General features: G+C 38.4%; 7 protein-coding genes and 1 pseudogene across 12 annotated transcripts; 1 reads left to right on the plus strand and 7 right to left on the minus strand.

Annotated features, from left to right (window-relative positions):
* Positions 1–458: 458 nt before the first annotated feature.
* LOC133729835 (cysteine-rich receptor-like protein kinase 25) lies at positions 459–10,532 on the minus strand. Of its 2 annotated transcripts, XM_062157413.1 has the most exons (8): positions 10,427–10,532; positions 2,496–3,143; positions 2,280–2,387; positions 2,038–2,198; positions 1,713–1,923; positions 1,384–1,621; positions 1,062–1,212; positions 459–971 (listed from the first exon to the last, which is right to left on the minus strand). In XM_062157413.1, the coding sequence occupies exons 2-8, from the start codon at positions 3,019–3,021 to the stop codon at positions 669–671; spliced, it is 1,698 nt and encodes a 565-aa protein (XP_062013397.1). In that variant the 5' UTR covers positions 3,022–3,143; positions 10,427–10,532; the 3' UTR covers positions 459–668. The 2 variants fall into 2 exon arrangements, with proteins under 2 accessions (XP_062013397.1, XP_062013396.1); XM_062157412.1 differs by lacking the exon at positions 10,427–10,532 and having other exon boundaries at positions 2,496–3,462.
* On the plus strand, positions 10,524–14,664 carry LOC133729837 (probable UDP-3-O-acylglucosamine N-acyltransferase 2, mitochondrial). 5 transcript variants are annotated; one of them, XM_062157415.1, is made up of 12 exons: positions 10,524–10,799; positions 10,893–11,100; positions 11,196–11,272; positions 11,429–11,478; positions 11,568–11,683; positions 11,776–11,827; positions 11,921–11,991; positions 12,133–12,199; positions 12,426–12,497; positions 12,623–12,907; positions 13,031–13,255; positions 14,134–14,664. In XM_062157415.1, exons 1-10 carry the CDS (start codon positions 10,679–10,681, stop codon positions 12,689–12,691), a joined length of 903 nt encoding a protein of 300 aa, XP_062013399.1. In that variant the 5' UTR covers positions 10,524–10,678; the 3' UTR covers positions 12,692–12,907; positions 13,031–13,255; positions 14,134–14,664. The 5 variants fall into 5 exon arrangements, with proteins under 5 accessions (XP_062013399.1, XP_062013398.1, XP_062013400.1 ...); XM_062157414.1 differs by having other exon boundaries at positions 14,320–14,664; XM_062157416.1 differs by having other exon boundaries at positions 12,623–12,810; positions 14,320–14,664.
* LOC133729839 (uncharacterized) lies at positions 12,901–13,549 on the minus strand. Its single transcript, XM_062157421.1, has one exon. It carries the CDS (start codon positions 13,539–13,541, stop codon positions 12,960–12,962), a length of 582 nt encoding a protein of 193 aa, XP_062013405.1. The 5' UTR covers positions 13,542–13,549; the 3' UTR covers positions 12,901–12,959.
* A 7-nt stretch (positions 14,665–14,671) lies between the features above and the next one.
* On the minus strand, positions 14,672–15,649 carry LOC133729838 (uncharacterized). The gene has a single exon (XM_062157420.1). The coding sequence runs from the start codon at positions 15,355–15,357 to the stop codon at positions 14,749–14,751; it is 609 nt and encodes a 202-aa protein (XP_062013404.1). The 5' UTR covers positions 15,358–15,649; the 3' UTR covers positions 14,672–14,748.
* Positions 15,650–15,844: 195 nt separating this feature from the next.
* On the minus strand, positions 15,845–17,854 carry LOC133731437 (uncharacterized; annotated as a pseudogene).
* A 1,217-nt stretch (positions 17,855–19,071) lies between these two features.
* LOC133729410 (uncharacterized) lies at positions 19,072–19,403 on the minus strand. The gene has a single exon (XM_062156929.1). The coding sequence runs from the start codon at positions 19,276–19,278 to the stop codon at positions 19,072–19,074; it is 207 nt and encodes a 68-aa protein (XP_062012913.1). The 5' UTR covers positions 19,279–19,403.
* A 474-nt stretch (positions 19,404–19,877) lies between these two features.
* Positions 19,878–20,710, minus strand: LOC133733866 (NDR1/HIN1-like protein 26). The gene has a single exon (XM_062161510.1). The coding sequence runs from the start codon at positions 20,698–20,700 to the stop codon at positions 20,032–20,034; it is 669 nt and encodes a 222-aa protein (XP_062017494.1). The 5' UTR covers positions 20,701–20,710; the 3' UTR covers positions 19,878–20,031.
* A 2,173-nt stretch (positions 20,711–22,883) lies between these two features.
* Positions 22,884–24,399, minus strand: LOC133734592 (peroxidase 27-like). The gene is made up of 4 exons (XM_062162213.1): positions 24,181–24,399; positions 23,902–24,087; positions 23,646–23,811; positions 22,884–23,547 (listed from the first exon to the last, which is right to left on the minus strand). The coding sequence occupies exons 1-4, from the start codon at positions 24,397–24,399 to the stop codon at positions 23,138–23,140; spliced, it is 981 nt and encodes a 326-aa protein (XP_062018197.1). The 3' UTR covers positions 22,884–23,137.
* Between the last annotated feature and the right edge of the window lie 429 nt (positions 24,400–24,828).

Below are 24,828 nucleotides of genomic sequence, written 5' to 3' on the forward strand. Positions count from 1 at the left end.
AAATGACTTGTGTATGTTTCAAAAGGATCTTTTACCGTGCTAAAAGGTTTTCACCTCGTTTTATTGTTCATATATTCAGCTTTCATTGCTGATACTATAGGTTTTGTGTTGAGAAGAAATAAATTGAAAAGAAAAATTGGAGAAGAAAAGAATCTGGGTTGTCATCCGCAGTGCACATTCCAGGTTGGTCAGACAATTGCAATTCAAGTTTAATTTTATCAATAAGAAGCATCATCTTATTTCAAATAAGATCAACTCAAGTTCTATGGATCAAGTTCATTACTATGATCCTTGGCTTCAGATTATCGCAGTGCTATGAATGTTTAATAATAAACAAACACGTGGATCTCAGCAGCCTAAGGAGCTAACTACCTCAAATTTGATTTATCAGCATGGATTTTCTGTGAGAGCGGACAAAAAAGTCTTCACGCCCTAACATTTATAACTGAAGATGCAAAAGAGAAGACATTCTTCCATTGCAATTCAAAGGTTGGAATTTACATCAGATTAATATTCACAATCTGAGGGTTCTGTATTAAATAATTGCAGTTACTACAGATTACAGATCAAGTAAAGTCAACAGCAAGAAAATACACAATTTAAGTTGTGCCTGGTAGGACAAAGCATCAGTGCATTACAATTTCCATGCCATCCATGAATCAACTACGTTACCGAGGCATGATACAAGAAACTGTTAATCCATTAATTGAGCAACTATCAGCACCTCCCTCAGTATGCTGATTAGTGAATCTTCCCATGTTGAAGGCGGGTTTTTCAGGTTGAGTGAGACTTACAGTTTCGCTTTTCAACATTACAACTACTGAAGACATGGTTGGCCTGTCATTTGCATCTTCTTGAACACACAACAAACCAATGTGGAGATATCTTAAGAATTCTTCTGGATCACATGAACCAACCAGTGACGGATCAATTAGCTCCAACCCTTTTCCTTCATCCCATAATTTCCATGCCTGCATATCATCATACAATGGATAAGCATTACACAATATCACTTTCAGGAAGTACTAAACAGCTATGAAATTTATGTTAAATAAACTTACATAAGCTATGAGACTAGAGGCACGTTTAGGTAAATGAAAGCCAGTGTTCCTTCTCCCAGTTATGATCTCAAGCAAGAGTACTCCAAAGCCATAAACATCGGACTTGAAAGAATATAGTCCCTCCATAGCATACTCTGGGGCCATATATCCGCTTTTACAACACAAAAATTCATGGTAAAGGTTTGGAAACAGAACTGGGGGATGAAAACAAAAGCATTGCAACAGAACAACATATGGAACGATTTGAAAGTTTATATAAAGGAGCTCAACAGTTAATTGCTTCAGTAAAAATAAACTGGAAGCTCAGAAATCAAGCACTTACTAAGTCCCAACTATTGTACCAGTATTAGCTTGTTCTTCACTTCCTGCAAAGATCCTTGCCATGCCAAAATCTGAGATCTTTGGATTCATCTCATTGTCCAACAACACATTGCTAGCTTTCAAGTCTCTATGGATGATTCTAAGTCGAGAGTCCTCGTGCAAATAAAGTATTCCCCTTGCAATACCACTAATGATGCTTACACGTCTGCTCCAATCAAGTTGTGCACGTTTCGTTGAATCTAACCACCCATTATAAGCACAGAAGTCCTCGATTAAGATCCATCTAAAAATAATATCTTGAAAAAATCCTGAGTGAGAAATAAAACTAACCAAAGAGGATGACATCTAAGCTGCTATTCGGCATATATTCATATACAAGCAGTTTTTCTTCTCCATCAACACAGAAACCTAAGAGCCTGACAAGATTTTTATGCTGAAGTTTCATTATCAGTAAAACCTCATTTGTAAATTCCTCCAAACCTTGCTCGGAACAGCTTGAGAGCCTCTTGATTGCCACTTCCTTTCCATCCCTCAGTACACCCTGAGAAATTAAGACCACATTCCTATATCAACACCGAGAAAATACTAAACAAACAGATGCTACATACAAATATGCAGTTGTATACTGAGTATAAATGTGAAATAATGGTCCTACCTTGTAAACTGGGCCAAAACCACCTTCCCCGAGCTTATTTGATTCAGAGAATTTGTTAGTAGCTGCATGTATGGAAGCCAAACTAAAATAGGGGTACTCCTGAGCTTTTGTGTCATTTTGTTTATGGAACAAATCATGCTGTCCTAAAATTTCTCTATTCCCTGAACAAACAAAAGAAACCTGCCTTCAGAAAACGACTAGAGGGATCAGCTGTTTGAAGTAAAATTCAGAACAACCATTACCTTTTTTCTTCGATTTTCTCATTGCAAGACAGACACAGGAAACTACAAGTAGTACCCCCAGGCATGCTGACACAATTGTAAGGATTGTGATCAACCATATTTTCCTGCCTGCATTTCGGAGAAATCATTGGCAGTTTAAAATTGATTTCCCTTGTGAAAGATACAACAAGTAGCACAATTTGTGTCAAAACAGAGACGCTGTTTTCAAGTACTTACCTCCTTTTTTATTAGCAATAGAAGCTTCAGATGTTGGCCCGTCATAGAAGGGATAAAACTCATACCTCAGATAACAACTACGACTGAGAAGTCTCGCACCGATGGAGAAATAGAACGCTCTTAAAACATCTTCTATGGCTCTCACAAGGCATATATCACAGTCATCCCCAGATAAGTCTGTAGTGCACTGCACAAGAGCATATACCATTTTATCTTGAAACTGTACTTCACTAGTGGCATACATGTTCAGTGAAAGATTAAAAGCCGCCTGCTTAGCGAGGTTACTCAGCATCTTGTTCACAACTATCTTGAATGTTTCAGGAACTGATATATTCTTCTTGTTAGCCAAGGGGATGTTGTCATCTACATTCAATCTGACATAGAAATTTTGATTGGAGTAGCGCAGTTGACACTTCTCCTCCCATACAACCGCTTCTTTGGAGTTGGGACACATGTTTACAATGTCTTGTTGCGCCATGTTTATGCAATCATGACAGGAACCGGGATCAAGATAGTCGAGGCACATGTAAAGAGCAAAGACTTTATCTGGCTCATTTCCAAAGGCTGTATTGTACAAGTTGGAAACAGAAGCACTGGAAGGTAATGAATTGAGCAGAGTGTTGAGGTTTTTCGCAAACGTACTATTATCTGAATAGTTGGAAGTGTTTGAGCATAGCTTATACGGAGGGTCAGCATAAGCAAGATCACAAAAGAGAGAGATGATGACAGAACAAAGCAAAAACATTACTGGAAAACGAAACATATTTTGGTTTTCAGTTCTTGAACAATGAACAATGAACAACCATCATCAATTACAAGTTTACAACAAAAGCAAAAGATTCATACTAATTGGTCAGCAGATTAATATAAGCTTATAATGAAACAATTGGCTCTAGCTTATTGTTTTCCAGTATTTCTGTCAAGTAATTTCTGGGCCAGAGTGCTTGACTTCTAAGCATTCAATTGGCTATAATTTCCAGGAAAGTCTGTATCTTTGTATTTACCAAGTCATTGGTATGAGTTTGAAAACTTATTGACTTGAGCTGATGCCTAATATAATAAACAATGACAAAGACATCTTCAAGATAAAGATTCAAGATAAAGATAAAAACTGTTGTAAATCATTATGGCTATATCATGTAAATAGATATAGGGTAAATCATTATGTTGTTATAGGCTTACCCTTTCCATGTTTTATGGATGACTTTAGGAATCCTTGTTTTATGGAGGACTTTAGGGGTCCTTGTTTTATAGAGGACTTTAGGCTACATGTTCCCTATCTTCCACTATATGTAGTCCATTTCTCATCCATGTTATGAGGAGAAAAACAGAAAATACTACACTTATTATCTGCATCTAAACTCTCTCTCTCTCAAGTTCTTAGAAGCAAAGCTCTCTCCATTTTCTGAAACACTTTCTATGTTAGTTTTACAACACGTTATCAGCACGAATAGCTCTAGGATTCGGATTGCAGATTGACAAGAGAAGAGGTGAATAACTATTGGGTTGCAGAGAAGTGGTAGTTCATCATTCAATCAACATCAGTCTACAAGCTCTACAACCAAGTAGGTTTTTCCAAACAAAAACCAATTTCACTGTTTCATTTTACCTTCTGATGTCTGTGTTCCAGTATTTATTTAAAATAGTAATTCAACTCCAAAATTCACCAAATTTTGTATGCTGGAGTCCTTATATGTTTAGTACATCTCTGTAAATTTTCATATTTTTCTGGGTAGTTTTGCTTAGTGTTTCAGTTCGTTTTTTGACTGTTGTTCAGTAGGAACTGCAGTCACAGTTTATGACTTTTGTTGAAGCATCTAGTTTAACTTAATCCTCTATGAGAGACACTTATTTCTCTTGCATTATAATTGGCATGATTGAAAAAAAAGGGAAAGAAAGAGGAAAATCAATAGCTTTTAATTTAGCTATCAATTCATGTATATTGTGACGAATATCTATATATACTTGTTTGGACTTTGTGATAATGATACATCTTTCCTTCATTATTTATTATGATAATGTTTTGTGGTGTTACCTGCTCATATTAAATTTAAATATTTTACCCGCTTAAATTCTTTGCATTAGAATATATATGTGCGGAATGCAGGTACTTAACGAACCGGAAGTTCACACACATAAACATTGAACCAAAATTTCATACATAAATATTGAACCAGAAGTTCACATATAGTATCGAACCTGTAGTTTTGACAACACTGAAATATTATGAATCTTTCCAAGTAGGCTCACCCAATTCGATGTGATGTCTAGGCAAGATACAATGAGGCTGTGTACTTAAGAGAGCCTCGCTCCACCCAAACCTCATACTCTTACCTGGTCGTATTTAATTGGAGTTACCAAAAGGGTTGAGTAATAACTTTTCATTCCTTGGCAGACCAGCTTGAGCCCAGCAGGCCCACTCTCCCTCTGCGGGACCTAGCAGCCCAGCAGGCCTCACACACCATTTAAATTACGCATGAAAGGCCGGGTCACAAGCCCGCAGACTAAGCCCGATAGGCTTCACTATCAAGCCCATTCCTTTGGTCCAGCAGAATCAAATAAAAGGAAAAATGATTTGATTCTACTGAGATTTGAACCCAGACAATGTACATGTCAATATGGCTATTGCAAATAAATTCACCATATTTCATATGTGTAATTAATTGCCAGAAGCATTTATTCACATAATTGTGTGACAATTAATATGTTATATTACTAGCATGCAATTAATATCTCAATTGATTTGTGATTTCCATTTATTCAATTTGTGAGATATTATTTCAATTTGCTCTATTCAATATTATTGTGTTACTTGTCTAAATTTTCGCACTAGAATATATGTGTAGAAAATGCAGGTACCTAATGAACTAGAAGTTCTAAATGAACCAGTAGTTCATACACATATCGAACTTGTAGTTTCGATAATGCCATTTAAGAAACTTGAAGTTTCCTTCATAAATTCACCACACATGATAAAACCAGTAGATTTTACATGTTTAATCCGATTTTTCATACCATGTTATAGAACCTGAAGTTCCTATTAGTTGCTTATGGACGATATTACCCAAAGCACTAAGATTATTTGTTCCTTTCCTGTAAGAAATACCAAATCTCAACAAACTTGACTTTGTTTCTTTGGAGGTTTCCGGAAGAAACTATCTAAAGTGGTTCAAGATGTGATAATTCATCTAACTGCAAAGAAGATGAGATCAACAATCAATGCTAACAATGTCGTCATTGAGGCTTTTAATATGAGTGCCATAATTTTCAAAGGAAACATATGGAGAAAACACTCCAAGTTGAGTATCCGATGAAGAGGATACACAGATTCTTTGGGTCGCTCTAGAAGAGCACTTTCACCATCAAATGACCATTTTCTTGCTTGAAGCAAGACATGATTGGCAGAACGAAATTAGCCCATATGACCGTCTGCCACTTGGCCAAAGCCCAAGAGGCCATGTAATCAGGCTCCACGTGGCCAAGGCCTACGTGGTAGGAACCATGATGCCATAACTCAGCAAGCCCGAGTTGAAAGGAACACTGGTCCGGCCCGCTGCCACCAGAATCGATCAGCATGATCTTTGTTATCAATGTGGAGGAATTGACTGCTGGTCCCGCACCTGTTGTGCGATAGCCTAAGCAGTAGATGAGTATTACGCCAGTCGCAGAACTCGAAATACCAACTTTATTAAAGGGTCATTTTCTATCGATTCCACACTAGAGATCATGGATTTTCAGGCAGTTACTGAACATACCGAGGATTAGAACTCGAAGACATGGGTATAATTGGCCCCTTGTGCCATATCTATTTCATCTTAATGAATGAAACATCTTCGGATTTTGGTGATTTATGTTTTCAATTATTTTGGATTATAGAAATGTGGTTATGTTCGAATATATTTAATTCAATAAACTTATTCATACATGTGATCCATTGAATTAAATAAATGAATAGGCATATTCTGTGGGGAAGTTTGTTGTCCGGTTAAAAGTGCTATTACGCACACCATACTCCGAGATCGGAGATATGTTTCAAACTTATTGCCCATGCATACCTCTGTGACAACCATATCAGGCCAATCCAACCTGATAGAGGGCTATGGCAAAGCCCACTTTATGTTGTCCAATGGTACTGAATTTACCATTAATGAGGCCTTATATTCTCCACGTTCCAGAAGAATGTTATTGAGTATTAAGGATATTCGAACCAACATTTATCACGTTGAAACCCCTAAGAAAAATGAGTGTAATATCTTTGCATAACCTCTGAATGTGCGGCCAGAAGCGTATATTGGAGAAATTGAAATTTGTTAGCCAGAAGCTAACCAATTCGAGCAACTACTTGCTATGGCATGACCATTTGGGACACCCAGGTCAAAGTATGATGCACCGTATCCTCAACTTATCACACGGGCATCCCCTTCTGAATAAGGGTCCTGTGTTTAGTAACACATTACGCCAAACTTGCTCGTTAGGAATGTTAAACTCTAGACCATCATGTGCAAAGACTAGTATATACACACACCATTTTTCTGCACAGAATGCAAGGAAAATTTGTGGACCTTTCCAACCACCATGCGGACAATTTAAATATTTCATGGTTGTGGTTGATGTATCGACAAAGTGATCACATGTTACACTATTGTCCACAAGAAAATGCTGCTTTTGCTAAACTCTCGCCCAGATCATGAAATTGTGGATCACCACTCGGATTATCCCATAAAGTCCATAAGACCTGATAATGCCGGAGAGTTTACAGATTGTCACTTTGATGAGACAGTCTTCCCGCCGTTAGGGGGAGATAAGAACGTTACCGTTCCTGATGAACGACGTGAATTGACGTGGAATGTGTCTCCACTATGTCTCATCTCGATCCCCGAACCGCACAATGCGATAGTGAAGTGCGGAGAATTCTAGATCTACAAAGTGTAGCCCAAAATATGCCAGACGCTTTCTCTGATCTAGCTAAAGTGACGAGATCACATATACCTGCTGCAAATGTGCCTGCAAGAATAGATGTCCCTGTAGGACGCGTTGTCCCGGATGGACGAGGTACGACCATGGCGGCTAACCAGTCACATGTCCCTGCCCAGAAGCAAGGTAGACCACTAGGTTCGAAGGATTCCTATCCCCGGAAGAGGGTAAAACCAGCACAAACGAATCCACTAGACATCGCGATCTCAACTGATCCATCTCACGAGATAATTCCAGATTATGGGTCCGTCCTAGAAAAGACAACGTTAGGGGACGCTCCAACATTTGAACCCACTCTCGAGAATAGAGAAATCTCGATAAATTATGCATGCTTAAGTGAGATTTGGAATCGAAATGAGATTATCATCGATGATATATTTGTATTCGCGGTAGCTACCGAAATTATAACTAGCGATGACATCGAACCTCGCTCCGTTGATAATGTCAACGTAGAGACGACTGGCCAAAATGGAAAGAAGCAATCCAGGTCAAATTAGATTCCTTGACAAAGAGAAAGGTGTTTTGGACCTGTTGTTCCTACACCTCCCCATGTTAAACCTGTAGAATTTAAATGGGTATTTATAAGGAAGCGTAATGAGAAAAATGAGATTGTGATACACAAAGCTCGTCTAGTGGCGCAAGAATTTTCTCAACGCCCTGTGATTGATTACGAGGACGCGTATTCTCCCGTAATGAACGTCATAACGTTCCACTACCTTATCAATTTGGTAGTTTCCGAAAAACTGAATATGCAGCTTATGAATGTGGTCATAACTTATCTCTAGGGGGATCATAATACAGAAATATACCTGAAAGTTCCTGAAGAACTTAATATACCCGATGCAAATAGTTCTAGACCACGGAACACGCTCTCCATTAGTTTTGAGGCGTTCACTTTATGGATTGAAACAATCCAGACGGAGGTGGTATAACCGTCTAAGTGAATATTTACTCAGGATGGGATATGTGAATAATAAACTATGCCCATGCGTGTTTATTAAGGAAACAAGTTCCTAGTTTAGAATTGTGGCGGTCTATGTCAATGACATGAATTTGATCGATACTCCTGAAGAGATCAAGGAAACCGCAAAGCACCTGAAGTTGGAATTTGAGATGAAAGGCCTTGGGAGAACAAATTATTGTCTCGACCTGGAGCCCGAGCACAGTGCAAATGAAATTTTGGTCCATCAACCAAATTACATCCAGAAGATGTTAAGATGCTTTAATGAGGATAAAAGCAAGCACACCCATGGTCGTCTGAAGTCTAGAGAGAACCGTATCGTCCTGCAGATGATAACGAAGAGATATTGGTACCAGAAGTCTCATATCTAAGTGCAATAGGCGCATTATTGTACTTGGCTCAATGCCCTAGATAGGACATCTCATTCGATGTGAACTTGTTAGCTAGATATAGCTCTGCGCCAACACGCCGCCACTGGAATGGCATGAAAGACATTTTTCCGCTACCTTAGAGGTACAACGGATATGGGCTTATTCTATCCCTACGCATCAAGGAATGGATCAAACCCCCTTGATCCTCAGAATGATGCTCGCCTTGTTGGATATGCTGATATAGACTATCTATCAGACCCGCACAAGGCACGTTCCCAAACTGGTTATGTCTTTACCATTGGGAATACTGCAATTTCTTGGAGGTCTACGAAATAGACACTTGTTGCTACCTCTTCGAATCATGCTGAGATACTAGCTCTTCAAGAAGCAGTATGTGAATGTACATGGCTAAGAGCCGTTACAAAGCATGTTCGAAGCACATGTGGACTGCATTCCACCACTGATGAACCAACCATTATCTACGAGGATAATGCTGCTTACATAGAGCAGATGAAGACGGGTTTCATCAAAGGAGACAACACCAAACATATTGCACCGAAGTTCTTCTTCAATCAGCAACAACAGGAGCATCAGAAGATTGAAGTCAAGCAGATTCGATCTGAAGATAATCGTGCAGACCTCTTTACCAAGTCACTACCAAAGTCTACATTCCAGAAGCATGTTCAAGGTATTGGTCTACGTAAACTATCTGAATTACCTAACATGTAATTTTCAGGGGGAGTCGAAATCAGGGGGAGTATCCCGAAGCATATACACTTGACCATCGTGTACTCTTTTCGTCCTTCGTCCAGGGTTATTTTGTCCCACTAGGTTTTGTTACCTGGCAAGGTTTTAACGAGGCACATCTTTAGAATGGTCACCCCACTTATACTACATCCTGAAGATGCTTTGATTTGACATATATGCATTTGCTCATCTTTTCCCTTCGACCACGGGTTTCTCCCACTGGGTTTACCGGGCAAGGTTTTGGTGTAGCAAATCTAAATGCATCCCTCTCGTAGACATACTACCTACTTATGATGCTAATAAGAAGACTCCACTTATCTCCGAAGCTGTGATATTACTACTCCACACTCATACGCGTTGTGCTCTTTTTCTCCTTCGACCAAGGTTGTTTTTTTCCCACAGGGTTTTTATTACTTGGCAAGGTTTTTGATGAGACAACTTAGAAGCGCACAACCCATGCAACACTATTGACATGAAATATCCAAGGGGGAGTGTTGTAAATCATTATGGCTATATCATGTAAATAGATATAGGGTAAATCATTATGTTGTTATAGGCTTACCCTTTCCATGTTTTATGGATGACTTTAGGAATCCTTGTTTTATGGAGGACTTTAGGGGTCCTTGTTTTATAGAGGACTTTAGGCTACATGTTCCCTATCTTCCACTATATGTAGTCCATTTCTCATCCATGTTATGAGGAGAAAAACAGAAAATACTACACTTATTATCTGCATCTAAACTCTCTCTCTCTCAAGTTCTTAGAAGCAAAGCTCTCTCCATTTTCTGAAACACTTTCTATGTTAGTTTTACAACAAAAACTACATCCATGGCTAAATGGGTGATTAATGAATGAAAAAAAATCAATAAAGGACCCACCTTTATGGTAGATTCAGTGAAACTCTTCATCTCTGTCATCTCCAAGACTGCAACTTTGAAATTTCCAAACCCCCAACTTTGCTTCTATGACCAAAAAGATGAAAACTTTAGCATTGGGCCAAGCCCAATAGAACTAGACCAAACTGCCCCTCCAACACAAACTCGACTATAACTGGTTCAGGTTCAGACACAAACAGAGTTTTAGTAGAAGTGCCCCACTTTCCCTCCTCAATTGAATCACACTCCTCAGTTATGGCACTCCAGCTTAGAAGACTTGCGGCTGCATTGGGATACCCGCCACAACAAGTTCGAGCCTTGTCTCAATTGGGCTTTGGAGCTTGTTACAGTTCCATTGCTTCCTCTGACTCCTCTGGTAATACCCATCACCTGTTTGTGAAAATGTCTAATTAGAGTCTTGGCATTACTTGCAATTTATGCCCACATGCTCTGTTTTTTGCAAGATTAGATTATGGGGTTGGAACTAAACCCCAAGATTTCCAAAGCTGGCCTAATGGAGGTGGGTCTTTTCACAAGTCTGCCAGCATTGACCCAACAGCTTTTGTGGAGTTTGGTGCTGTTGTGCATTCGAAATCCGTTGTGGGTGAACATGTTTGTATTGGTTCCGGAGCTGTTATTGGACCTGGTGTTTCAGTTGGGCAATCGACCAAAATAGGGTAGTGATCAGATTTTCTGTAATTTGGACTTTCGTTTTGTTTATATCTATACTTGTTTGATTTTGAGGGAGTTGTTGGGTTTCTGATTTCTACAGCTACAATGTTTCACTTAGTAATTGCACTATAGGAGATTCGTGTATAATCCACAATGGCGCATGCATCGGTCAAGATGGTAATGCTCTTTACTGTAGGCTTTGATACATATTATGCAACTAATGAAAGTGAAGAAAAAATCATAATAAAAGCATATTGGGATGTAAGTTGAATAACGGATGTTGTTATGATTGTTATGAACAGTTGTCTGATCTAGGATGTTGGTTAACTGTAGGATTTGGGTTTATGGTGGATGAGCATGGGAATATGTTAAAGAAGCCTCAGGTTAGTGATGTTTCTTTGTAATATTTTTCTCTTTCCCTTTTGTACTTTGGAGTGTAAGAGGTTATGTATTGCATTTTCAAGCACTGTAGAAATGGAAGGATCTTATTGTATTTCTTCCTTGTTCTTCTCTCCATCCAAAGATGCTGAATGCTAGGATAGGGAACTGTGTGGAGATTGGTGCAAATACATGCATTGACAGGGGTAGGTAAGACCTATGCCCTTTGGAGCAGTTGACACTTTGTACTCTGGTTCTGTATAAGTTTGAATACTGATAATTGACTTTCATGGTTGATGCAGTTGGAGAGATACAGTTGTAGGAGATCATTCGAAGATTGATAATTTAGTTCAGGTACTTTTGCCTTTCATGGCCAAAAAATGCTTTTGCCCTTTGCTTCGTTAACTTTCCAGGGATCTACAATAACCTGTTTTCTCGGTTTTACAGATTGGTCATAATGTAGTTATTGGGGAGAATTGCATGCTTTGTGGTCAAGTTGGGATTGCAGGCTCAGTGACGTACGTTCTATCTCTCCCTCTCCTATTTTCATTTCTCATTTTAAGCCATGGTATACAATTCACTTCCATTGTAATGGCTTGGACGATATTTCAAAAATCTGCCAAAGCTAATTATTGACTGTCTTCTTTCTCCTCTTGTAGGGTAGGAGACTATGTGACTATGGGAGGAAGGGTAGCAGTTCGTGACCATGTCTCCATTGTATCAAAGGTATTTGCACTAAGAGCCAGTCGAGTGCCTAAAGTTTCATGACCTTGACTCGTTAATAACGCGGTATTCTATTTATGTATCATATGAATTTTGCAGTGTGCTGTTGTTAGAAATGCCCAAAACAGTTACTTTCTCTTTTTTAGTCACCTGATTCTTTTTCATGCCCACCCATCTTTATTTGACCGAGGAGTATGGTTGAAAATATAAAAATACATGGAATTTCCAGGTACGGCTTGCTGCTACTAGCTTTGTCACAAGGGACATTAAAGAACCTGGAGATTACGGTGGCTTCCCAGCTGTAAGTATCATCTTAAAAATGAAAGAAATGAAAATGATTTCTTCTTAATGGTGCAGGGTGATTGCTGTACATTTGCAGGTGGTATTAAATTGATATGTGGATAATGTAGTTTGGTTGCTTTTCAGGTTCCAATCCGCGAGTGGCGAAGACAAGTTGCAATTCACAGTCGGACATCAACAAAGCGGAACCCTTAGTATCACCTTATGCTACTAAGGCTCGTATTGTGACATGTAGGAATTCTGACAGTCACTACTGCAATTTGTTTGCTGCTCTACTATGTGCCATAGAAACTCCATCAACTATTTTGATATTGGTCGGTGAATAATTTTAAGCAGCTTTTTTATTTTTTTTTATCATTATATCAATATAAAAGAAGCTCAGGAGCGATACTTCTACTACAGTAACAGAAGGTATGAACAGAAATAAAATCAAGAATATTGTAAACTAGGTTAGATGAAATACCTAATATCGAAGACTATTTGTCCTCAGTTTCTTGGAAGCATATCTTAGCTTGATTTTCTTCTTCTTACCAGAAAGCTTGCCGTCTTTACCTATTGGTAACAAACCTTGCAAGTCTAGCACATGATGTCTCTTGCTTCCCCATGTGTTGTATCGAATCCTAGTTAGTAAAGTCACCTTCAATTCTGCAGTTGCATTCGATATTGAATTACGAACAGCTCTCCACACTTTTGGATTGGCATCCATATAATCAATCACTGTACGCCGTCTGCTTCTGCCAGTTCCTTGATGAAAAGGAGGTATGGTTTTCTCTGCAACTTTATCCTGCCCATAATTGAACGTCAAGAGAGAGGTATCATAGTAAATACTGTAGTATGTGTTACAGTTTTTAATTTCAAGGGCATATACAATATAGCCATTCTGACCCCCATTCTCTAAACTAGACTTTGGGATGGTGATATCCACAATGGTATAACTAGGGGATTTCACGTGAAAAATTAGCCACAGGAAAAAGGCCAGAAAACCCAGAATGGCCAAAGTTTCCAGAACACACGCATGGAAATACGTTTTTTCACTTTCACACATTTCTCCAAATGAGGATCAGATTGACACCTGATTTTAGTCTATTTGAGAGTTGAGAAGGAGAACAGAGTAAAGTGGTGTATTAATTTTCCCTAAGAAACTCACTTGCGAGATTATTAAATGCAGTTACTCTATCTAAGTTACAACAGGTTATGTTCTTTTCTTCCAGAGTGGGGCTAAATTATACTTGAGAGGAAGGCAAAGACTAAAGCAAAGCTATTAATTTGTCATCAACCTTTGCTGACAGGAAATTTGTGCTGGACTTGAGACTTTGCTTCTGCAATACATGGTTGGGAACTTGGGATACTAGCTGGGCATTCCTTTTCAAAAAGAAAAAAACCAATAGAGAAAAAGCTATAAAGGAATAGAGAAAGGAAGGAAAATATAACTGTATAGAAAGGAATAGAAAAAAAGTAGATAACAGAGTATCATATTATGCATCGTATCAGTTTTGAAGTTTGATGTTGTTAGAACTTAGAAATGCCCAAAATTGTTACTTTTTCTTGTTTACAGTCATCTCATTCTTTCATGCCGCCCGTCTTTTATTTGACTGAGGAGTATGGTTGAAAATATAAATATACACAAAATTTTCCAGGTGTGCCTAGCTGTGTGGCGAGGGAAATTAAAGAACCCGGAGATTAGGGTGGCTTCCCAGCTTTAAGTATCGTCTTAAAAATGAAAGAAATGAACATGCTCTTTCTTAATGGTGCAGGGTGATTGCTGTACTTGTGCGCATGTTACTGAATTGATATGCAGATAATGTACTTTCTTCTCTTTTCAGGTTCCAATCCGCGACTGACCAACACAAGTGCCAAACTACAGTTGAACATCTAAATAGCGGAACCCCTTAATATATATCACTAGAAAGGAACCAGGTTCCACCCTTATGCTATTAAACCCATCTATTGTCATTATGATTTATGAGCTTGTGAAGAACTTGACTATATATGCTTAGCAAGGAGGTAACTATCTAGGAATTGTGATATAGTCTTATAGTGCAGTATGTTGGCTGCAACATTATGCACTGCAGAAACTCATGAAGTATTAGATATTGGTCAATGTATACTTATAAATGCTGTTCTTTTATTATTACTATATGAATATAAAGAGGCGCGGAATTGATACTTATACTTAAAGTAATAGAAGGTATTATCAGTATAAAAATCACAAGCATAAAACACCATATTGTAAATTAGTTTACAATATAACATCAAAATCTAAGACTATTCCTCCTCAGTTTCTTGGAAGCATGGCTTAGCTTGATTTTCTTCTTCTTACCAGAAAGCTTGCCGTCTTTACCTATTGGTAACGCACCTTGCAAGTCTTGCCCGTGACGTTTACTCTTGATTCCCCATGTTTTGTATCTAATCTTAGTTAGCAAAGTCACCTTCAACTCTGCAGTTGCATTCGATATTGAATTGCGAACAGCTCTCCACACCTGTGGATTGGCATCAATATCATCCATCACCGTACGGGTTTTGCTTCTTCCTTGATGAAAAGGTGGTATGGTTTTCTCTGCAACTTTATCCTGCCCATAATAGAACGTCAAGACTGAGGTATCATAAAAAATACTGGAGTCTTTGTTAGAGTTTTCAATCTCAAGAACATACACAATAGAGCCATTCTGTGCCCCATTCTCTATATCAGAATTTGGAATGGTGATATCCACAATGGTATAACATGGGGACTTTGGGCGTAAACTTAGCCAAAGAACTAAGGCCAGAAGACCCAAAAGGGCAAAAATTTCTAAGACACACAAATAGAAATGCTTGTTTTCGCTTTCGCACATTTTCCCGAATAATGAGGAACAGATTGCCATCTGATTTTTAAATAATGTCCATATGAGAGTTGAAAGGAAGAGAGAAAAGTGGTGTAATTGCAGAGAAAGTTCGGTTGAGAGATATGAATGCGATTACTTGCAATCTGAAGTTAGAACTGGATATGTTCTTTTCTTCCAGAGCAGGGTTATGCCCCATAGGTTCACTTGAAAAGCCTAAGAAGGATATTTGCTAAAGGCAAAATAGGTCAGCCAAGATGAGAAGCAAAGGCTAAAGTAAAGCTGTTAGTTCATCATCAACTTTTGCTGACTGGATATCTGTGCTAGACTTAGGCCTTTGCTTCTGCAACACGAGGTTTTATCAAACTGGGCATATATTCCTCTTCAAAAAGACCATATAGAAAATCTATGCAAGAATAGAGAAAGAAAGACAAAGGGTATATAGAAAGGAATAAAAAAAGTAGATAACAGAAGGTATTGCTTTTATGCATGTATGCCACTGGAACTGGGTCTGTCCACAATTTTACAAACATTAGATTAAGAAGAATAAAATGACATAATGGTGGCAAATTAAGAAATTTTACACTGTTCGCTTTTACATGCCACCAACTCCAAATTCTGAAGTTACTGAGTTGAAAATGAAAGCAACTAGTATCTTGTAGCTCAACATGAAAGCAAAACAATATTATAAACTAAATTACAGGAAAAACATCTAAGATAAAAGTAACAACCGAAAATTTTCTCTATTCTTGCTCTTCCATTTCTTACTCAAAATGGCGCTTTAGCTTGATTTTCTTCTTCTTACCAGAAATCTTGCCATCTGGCCCGATTGGTAATACAGCTTGCAAGTTTACCCCATGATGCTTGCTGTTTCTTCCCAAGGTTTTGTATTGAAGCTGAGTTCGTAAAGCCACCTTCAGTTCTGCAGTTCCATTCAATATGGAGTTTCTAATTGCCATCCAAAGGTGTTGATTGACCACCTCCACATGATCAACCACTCAAACTGTATCGCTTCCTCTGATGAAATGCAGGAATGGTGCTCTCCCCAACTGTATCCTGTCCATGATAGAATGCCAGAAGTGTGTCATCATAGAAAATAACCGAGCCTTTGTTAAAAAAAATTATTTCAAGGCCATATTCCATGGAACCTTTTATACCCCCATTAATGTCCAAATCGGACTTTGGGATGGTGAAATCCACAATGTTATATCTAGGGGGGTTTGGGATTAAGCTCAGCCATAGTAATAAAACTATGAGACCTAGGGTGAGAAGATGAATATAAACCTAGATAGCAGTAGTACCTGGTTTTGGACATTTCCCTAACCGAGGATCACAATCTTAAATACTGGCAAAGAGCTTGAAAGGAAGTTTAACAGAGAAAATAGAACAAGGATTTGTTGCTGACCGTTTGCAATATATTTTACTAACACAAAAGTTAAAGAAGGGAAAGAGAAGTACATAGGACAAGTAGAGAGGAAATAGACCGAGGGTTTGTTGCTGCTTTTCTTCATTAATTACACAATCGAATTATCTTCAGGCTTATATAGCCTCAAGATGTAACTGACCTTATCATCTTCAATCTTTTTTCTTTAGCAAGGTTCCATTTAGTAGTTAATACCAAACGCTACTATATTTGTAGTGTAAACATATGTCAATGGCTTTCCCATTACTAAAGGAAATGTTTGCTTGTGATCTAAGAGATGTTTTAAAATAGAAGTTAAAGAGCCCACTTACTCATATAAAGCAATAGTAATGTTTCTTATTAAAGGAACCACCCTTCCAGAATATGGTGGGACTGTAATCTCAATATTTGTCTTCAAGGCCATATATTACTGATGTATGTAGAAACTCACGGTCTCATTTGAGCAGATGAAATAGGGAAAGTTCTGTAACATTTTGTAGGAATTATTGCATTGGACATATATATATATATATATATATATATATATATATATATATATATATTAATATATATATATATATATATATATATATATTTAATAATGCGCTTTCTTTTTCTTATGAATCAATGATTTGAGGCCAATCAATTTCTTTCAGTAATTTTCTTTTCTGTGCTTTCATTTTTCTACATTTTTAGACCGAGTTGAAGCCAATTTACGCCAGGCCTCCGCTAGTAGCAGTCCTAATTGTCTGAAACAGAGATGATCCTATGACAACAAAGATGAAGAAGCCAAGGCAGAAAAGAGGCAACTACAAAAAAATTATATATACAAATATTCTTTTGCTTGTTATATGCAATTTTGATAACACTAATGCCTTTGCAAACTAAGTATAGATGAACTAATAGCATAATTAATCCAGATGTCAATCAGATAGTAATGAAAGCAAATCAGTTGACCGAATTAACTATGCTGTTTATGCAACAAATGAAGCAAATCACAACTTCTGATGGAACAGGGCCAATAGCAGAGTCGACCTTCCCCCTTTTGGCAGTTTTCTCCGGCACTGCTCCTCTCTCCGTTATTTTCTTCTCAAACTTTTCTACCTTCCTAACAGTAAAATGCTTTGATTTTGTCATGGTGCCGAGCTGTGCGTGCGTTGCAGGTTATTAAACTTTCCCCTTTTCTTCAAACTGCAAGAGCTTCTATTCAATTAAGAGAATGAAGAGAATCGTGTCAGGTACTATTTCAGTTTTCACGGAACGAGTATTTATAAAGGCTCTATCCTAGGACTATAAGAATTCCCATTTATGATAGGAGACCTCTTTTGTTCTGTTTTGATCCTTTTCAATAGAATCCTAATATCTTCGGGATTCTATTAGATCCAAGTGTTGCTCCAACTCCGTTTCAATGGAAATCTCCTGTACAGTTCTTGCCAGTTTATATCAGAAACCTTGGTAACATCCAGTGTGGCATATAGCGGAGGGGTTGCTCTAATTTACGGGATTGTTCTATATAAAATTGAGAAAGGGAAGAGGGGGCGAAAAGTAGTGAATCTTGCAGGAACAGACTTTGTGTAGAAACTGATTTTCTGTATTTTGCTGTTTACAAAGATACACATATATAGCAGTGAATTGCTGCTGTTACAATACAAGTATTAAACTATATTTACAGCTAATTATAACCATATCAAAATAGCCTATGAGTAATTCAATGGAGAAGATTCATGGCTTGATTTCAGGAGAAGCTTTAGTTTGTCTAACACTGCTTGCTACTTGGTTACTGAGGGATATTGCTAGCTGCAAGAACCCGAAAGTGAAAAAGTGCAACTAAGGCCCAGTTTGGATAGCTTAGTTTAAACAATAAGCAGCTGTAGCTTTTAGTTTATGAAAACTGTTTATTTTTTACCAAATTCTAGAAGCATCAACTTAATGGTGTAACTTTTAAAATAAGTTACTTTATTAAATTTCCCAAACATCTTTTGCTATTTATAAGTTAAGCAGTTTTTACACTTTAAAAGCTAACGTCAAACTGGGCCTAGAGGGCTCAAATTATGGGAATATATATAGAGGAAATCGTGCGTGGGGTTCTATGTAAACTTTTTTGCACCACTTGAAAACGAATATCCTTTGCCTGTTATGTATGATTTTGTAAAACATTCATGCCTTTGCAAACTGGCAAATATAGACACTAGCATTATTAAATCACATATTGTTTATAATTCCCAACCCAATTACACCAAAAGCAGTTAAATCAATAACAGAAGAAAACAACAATAACTTTGAGTACTTTTCTTTTCTGTGCTTCTAAATATAGGTTTTAGTCTTCTACATCTTTAGACTGAATTGAGGCCGATTTACACCATGCCCCCGCTTGTAGCACTCCTGATTATCTGAAACAGAGATGATCCTATGACCACAAAGATAAAGAAGCCGAGCAAAATAGGGCCAACAGGATAGTCCCTCCCCCTTTTGGCTGTTTTCTGAGGCACAGCTCCTCTCTTCGTAATCTTCTTGTCAAACCTCTCCACCTTCCTACTAGTGAGCCTCCTTGATGTCGTCATGGTGCTGAGGAAGCAGGCGTGTGTCACAGCCCTTTCTTGAACTGCGAAGAGCTTCAAGTCAATTAACAGGATGATAAATCGTGCTGCGAGTGCCTTTTCACAGTACTCCTATAGTCCTATTTGTAGAGGCTTAATTAATCCTTGGACTATATAGAATTCCATTTTTTGATAGGAGAGACCTCTTTGTTCTCTGTCATGATATTGTTTTGATAGAATCCTAATATCTTCAGCACTCTATTTGAGTCTAATTTTCAATCTTCTTTCATTTTAGTTCTTAGATATCAGAGTGAGGCTTACTGGCCATCTCTATCATTGAAGGCTTTATCACTCTTCTCTTCACAAACTAACTTAACCTCCAGTTCTGTCTGCGACAGCAATACTTCCCTGTATGCTTGGCTAAATTAGCTTTATTCTCGGATGAAAGAAATTTTGGCAGCTTAAAAAAGAAACTGAATCCAAGGAAGCATTCGTATGAATGAAAATGGAGACTTAAATGGAACGGAAGGTAAGAGAATGATTGTTGAAGAGTCTCAATGTTTTCCTCTTAATGTTAAAGATTACTGATATGTAGATGGATGAACTACTTGCATGATCCACGTATTAGATATCATTTGAACCAATTTAATTATGTATGCAACAAATGAAGTCACAAACTTCTGGTCACTATACAAATATAAACGAACCAAACCCAATAACCCCAAAAGCAACTAGAAATATTCAATTACAAAAGGAAAAACAAAGATTTCTCCAACTCTAAGTGAAATAGACAGGACATCTTTTATCTTTAGAAATGGCCAGGATCAGGCCATCCTGGCCTACATCAACATCACAGTTGGCGTGAACACGGTGGCGCTTACTAGTCCAGGTGGAAATCTTAAACCTAATCGCCGACGTTAAATCTAGGCGAAACACAACCGTCCCTTTTGCACGATCATTCATGAACTCCGTCCAACGTTGGCTACTTACCGTCAAGCTTGCCCCTGTAAACGATCCATGTACGATTGTTGTGTTCTTCGGCCCTTGATAAAATGGTGGCAACAATGATGAGATTAATCCAATCCGTTGGTCCTTATAGTAAACTGCCCCGTCCATCTGATCATAATATATTCCGATATTATGGTTCGCATTACGGGCGGAGGCATTGAACGTTATCTCTGCATTTTCGAACCCCGTTGCTTGGTTCAAACCGGGTACTGAAAATTGATGGATATGAAATCTGGGCCGGTGAGGACGGAAACTAAGCCATAGTATGAAAGTTAGTATACCAACAACAAGAAGGAGAGCCAAGAAAATGGTACATATAAACTTGGACAGCCGGGTGGTGAGGCTTTCTTTGACGCGGTGGGCGTAGTACCGGGCAGTGTGCTGACGCTTAATGGGTTGGGGCTGCGGGGTTGACACCGGCAACCGGGAGGAGTACATTATTTTGGAGAGGAAGGAGAGAGCAATGTGATGAATAGGATACACGGCTTTGGAAGTGTTTATATATGTTTATGTAGTGAAGAAGGTGACGGGGAAGTGAAGGGAAGTTAAAGCATTTTGGGTCTTTTTGCATGGAGAAAGCAAAGAATAATGACAGGCTGACATCGTTATATCAATTGGTTTGTGTTCATGTACATTATATAGGACTGTATCACCAACCACATTACATAAACTTGTATACGAGGAAGGTATAAACTATAAAGAAGGTGCCCTGAGAATTGTGGAAGGTATATATACGAATTATCCTGGAGAATGCATGATAGTGTGAGCTGGTGGTCCAATGTTTATATATGTACTTTTTTCATAATGATATACCTAATTCTTATTGGGAAGTATATGTTATCTTTGTTTACGTCCCAAAATGATGCTAAGGAAGCAAGGAAGAAAATAAAGATGCTAGAGAGTAGAGATTATAGTGGAATGATCAAAACAAAGGTTCTAGAAACTAATTGATTGTAGAATATTAGAGTGTTGTAAAAGTAGTCATAGATTGCCCTAAAGTACTAAGGGTTGCTCTAAGATACTAATGACAATTGTACGTTTTTTTTTTTTTTTATCGGGACGCTACCTCGATTACGTTAGAGTTAGCAACACACTCACTCCGTCAGTATCCAGACTTAGGTTTACGAGAATATCTTAGCAAAGTCAGACTAATCTCTCGCCGGATGCGCATTAATCCGAAGACCCCTCAAATCTGCTGCCTCAAACTTGTGGAAATTGAGACTGAAACTCTAGATATGGGTGTTCCATACTAGACAGCTTGACCAACCTTACCACATTAGGTGGTTAATGACAATTGTACTTTAACATTACATTTGGTAAATTTATTTTTTTTTTGGTAATATTACATTTGGTATATTTGGTACACTGTAACTGCTTTTATTCTCTCCTAATACTTTTGTGTATACTTTATTGGAGCCTCCAATATTGTTAATGCGTTTATGCTGTTCTTTTTTTTTTCCCCCGGCAAGACTATTCTAGTTTAGTTGTTTTGTTACGTCATTTCACTTCTATTACACTAATAATTAATGAGTTGTGCTGAAAATTGCAATAAATTAGACAAAAAAATGCTAATCGATTGCAAGCAGAAAAGTACTGATCGGTTAACTGCTTATATAAATCGATGTACGAAATAGTTATACATATATATATATATATATATATATATATATATATATATATATATATATATATATATATATATATATATATATATATATACGGACGCGTTCCAAAGAGGACGTCCGCACTTTCGCTAAAGTGCGGACGACGGCGCTGCAGTCCAACTCAGGCCACGACGGCGCGGCGCGGCTTGCCGGAGGGAGCCCAGGGGTCTGCGGTCGAGTGGAGTCGCCGGCGACGGGTTTTCCGGTGCTGCACAGAACCTGCAGTTGCAGGTGAGGTGGCTGCCCAGAAACCGGCAACCCCGACCTCCTCCGACCTCGAACGGTGCCCAGAAGCCGTCTGGGATGCTTCCGGCCTCCTTCCGGCCCGATTCGCGCCACCGTCGACGCCTGAGCTGGGCTGCAGCGCCGGCGTCCGCACTTTAGCGACGTGCAGACGTCCGCTTCAGAACCCGCCTGTATATATATATATATATATATATATTTTTATTTTTTTTTTTAAGGAAGGGCCAGAAACGGCTACCCGTAGGCCATGATCATTAATGAAACCATAAAATACATGGGGGGGGACATAGTGCCTAAACCCCAAATAATAATAAGCATCAAGAGAATCACCCGAGATAATACCAGGCGTCTCAAATAGAATACATATTCTTAAACTGCACCAATTAGCGAAGAGTGCACTTCTGACTACTCTATTCGCTTTACATGAAATTAGGAATATATTTATTTTGATTTTCTGATAATGTTAAAATAATGAATCTCACTTGTGATAACATAGCTGTCATAGCTAACCTTGAAGAGCTCAAGCTAGCAACAATGGAGGAAAGAGAGAGAGAGAAAAGCTCGAGCAAAACTTTCAAAACTTTCCAATTAATGCAACACACCGAAAATTCTTACATCAAAGCCTATTTATAGTTAGATAAAACTCTAACAATTATTACAACTGAAAAACAGAAAATACCCTAGATAAATCCATGTCAGCATAACAGCATGGCAAGTGACCACTACGTGGAGGACAGCTGTAGACCACAACACTGGTCAAGATCAGGACAGCTCACGTTGACTTGTGTAAGGGTTAACAACTTGATCGAATAAAACGCTATCTTATTAAATTCAATAAATTGAACACTCCATCGTTCAAACCAATACCAACCTGAAAGACATAAAATCATCAAGAATTCAAACAAATACAACCAGTATCATAATGGGGGCAGATAAGCTTCAGTGATCATGTTCCACATGATCCTTAATTAATTAATCTTGCTGCACACTTTCCTGATCTCTCCTGCATTCCCCGTGAGAACTCCGATCCTACCCATTTTCACCATTGAAACACCAAAATCCTTCAAGAAACTAGCTTTTCCCTTAGGAGTGGCATGGTTTTTAACGTAAGCTTTGGTCTCACTGTCATCAAGAAGAGCTGCATCTGACTGAAAGAGGCCCTTTCTCTTGGTCACAAGAGTATAATAGGAAACGTCAAATATCTTAGAACCCCCGGGATCCATCTCCACGAGAGTTGTTTGGTCATTGGGCTTGCATTTCATCTTCAACCTTGCAATGTAGTTGCTATCCAACCTGGGATCGGTATCGCCCTTTCCGGTGAAGTTGTAAAGACGGTTGTTGAAGGAAGAGCAATGAGACGTCCCAATGGTGTGACTCCCTGAATCGAGTAAATCATATAGTTCGTGAAGTTAATCGAATAATTTTAGTACTACATGTGATCCATTATATATGGTGGCCATGGTTAATTAGGTATACCTGATAGTACGACAAGATCTTTAGCACTCAGACCTCTCTGTGCAAAGTCTGATTGTAGTGTAGTGATGTTTGCAGTAGGTGGTGGGAGATTGCGCAAGGCATCTATCATGTTTGATACATTACCATCTCTTCGTCCAGTTTCAACATCCCAATGTCGTCCCATGTCCTGATTCACGCCAATTAGGTCAATGTTAGGAAATATGGTCAACAATGTATATCAAACTTAAGAAACCAAACGATGATCTGTACTACTTACCGCCACAACCACATCCCTAGCTACAATGGCTACGATGTCAGAGCATGAAACCACCCCAGGGCAAGCTTTTTCCAAAGCAGACTTAACTCTGTCAATGACTTCAAACCCTCGAAGACTTAAGTTTGGAATTGCATCCTTTTCGGCTAGGTTCGTTGAAGAATTCAATAGCACTGAACCGTCGCAACCCTGCATATTCAGAGTATGTTAGCTAGTGGGTCGAAAAATCATGATATAGGGCAAAAAGAACTTAAACAAAATGGATGATTGAGTTATAGGTACCCTGACAAAGCAATCATGGAAATGCATTCTCAGCAAAGGACCAGCGAGTGAAGGTGCTACCGCCATGGTTTGAGCGATAACCTTCTTGACTATGGCCTCGGATTTCGGGCATGACTTTGCATAAAACCCTACTTTCAGTCCCTGTGCATTTGCAAAGTCAAGGACAGAAAGCAGAACGATCCCTTGGATCAGGAGGAAGATAAGCTTTGAAGTAGCCATGTCCTAATCACAGAAACAAAGAAGCTTCTTAGGAAGTAGTTAGGTTTCTTCTGTAGATACAATACTAGCTAGCAAGGTTTATATAGTACTAGGATAGCCGCTAAGAGTGGTTGTCGTTACTTGGCGTTTCGATTGACTTTTGATTGGTTTTGTCTGTTATGTCTGAATCTCTGATATAACTACTCAGGATATTAACAATCACATGCAATGATCAGATGAGAAGAATTATAAGCGTTAGTTGATTCATGGGATAATATTTGAATATAGGCATTAGGCTGCATGAGCTAGCATTTGATCCAGAATATATTAGGAAGCTAGGCCTCTTCATTCCTTCAAGGGCACAAAAGAAAGAGTTGACCTTAATTTGCATATATTATCATATCTTAACAGAACGAAAGCAAGCATGTGCTGTATGGCTAGCTAGCTGAC

This window comes from Rosa rugosa, chromosome 2 (assembly GCF_958449725.1).
Source record: "Rosa rugosa chromosome 2, drRosRugo1.1, whole genome shotgun sequence".
Taxonomy (NCBI): domain Eukaryota; kingdom Viridiplantae; phylum Streptophyta; class Magnoliopsida; order Rosales; family Rosaceae; genus Rosa; species Rosa rugosa.

Excerpts from the sequence above, each read along its gene's own strand:
- LOC133729835 (XM_062157412.1), bottom strand. The coding sequence starts at position 3,258 with ATGTTTCGTTTTCCAGTAATGTTTTTGCTTTGTTCTGTCATCATCTCT. Across the intron at positions 2,199-2,279 it reads GAGAAAATCGAAGAAAAAAG|GGAATAGAGAAATTTTAGGA; the intron begins GTAATGGTTGTT and ends TTGTTTGTTCAG. Across the intron at positions 1,924-2,037 it reads GTTTTGGCCCAGTTTACAAG|GGTGTACTGAGGGATGGAAA; the intron begins GTAGGACCATTA and ends TTAATTTCTCAG.
- LOC133729837 (XM_062157415.1), top strand. The coding sequence starts at position 10,679 with ATGGCACTCCAGCTTAGAAGACTTGCGGCTGCATTGGGATACCCGCCA. Across the intron at positions 11,101-11,195 it reads GGGCAATCGACCAAAATAGG|CTACAATGTTTCACTTAGTA; the intron begins GTAGTGATCAGA and ends TGATTTCTACAG. Across the intron at positions 11,273-11,428 it reads CGCATGCATCGGTCAAGATG|GATTTGGGTTTATGGTGGAT; the intron begins GTAATGCTCTTT and ends GGTTAACTGTAG.
- LOC133729839 (XM_062157421.1), bottom strand. The coding sequence starts at position 13,541 with ATGTGTGAAAGTGAAAAAACGTATTTCCATGCGTGTGTTCTGGAAACT.
- LOC133729838 (XM_062157420.1), bottom strand. The coding sequence starts at position 15,357 with ATGGCAATCTGTTCCTCATTATTCGGGAAAATGTGCGAAAGCGAAAAC.
- LOC133729410 (XM_062156929.1), bottom strand. The coding sequence starts at position 19,278 with ATGACGACATCAAGGAGGCTCACTAGTAGGAAGGTGGAGAGGTTTGAC.
- LOC133733866 (XM_062161510.1), bottom strand. The coding sequence starts at position 20,700 with ATGTACTCCTCCCGGTTGCCGGTGTCAACCCCGCAGCCCCAACCCATT.
- LOC133734592 (XM_062162213.1), bottom strand. The coding sequence starts at position 24,399 with ATGGCTACTTCAAAGCTTATCTTCCTCCTGATCCAAGGGATCGTTCTG. Across the intron at positions 23,812-23,901 it reads CTAGGGATGTGGTTGTGGCG|GACATGGGACGACATTGGGA; the intron begins GTAAGTAGTACA and ends GGCGTGAATCAG. Across the intron at positions 23,548-23,645 it reads AGATCTTGTCGTACTATCAG|GGAGTCACACCATTGGGACG; the intron begins GTATACCTAATT and ends TACTCGATTCAG.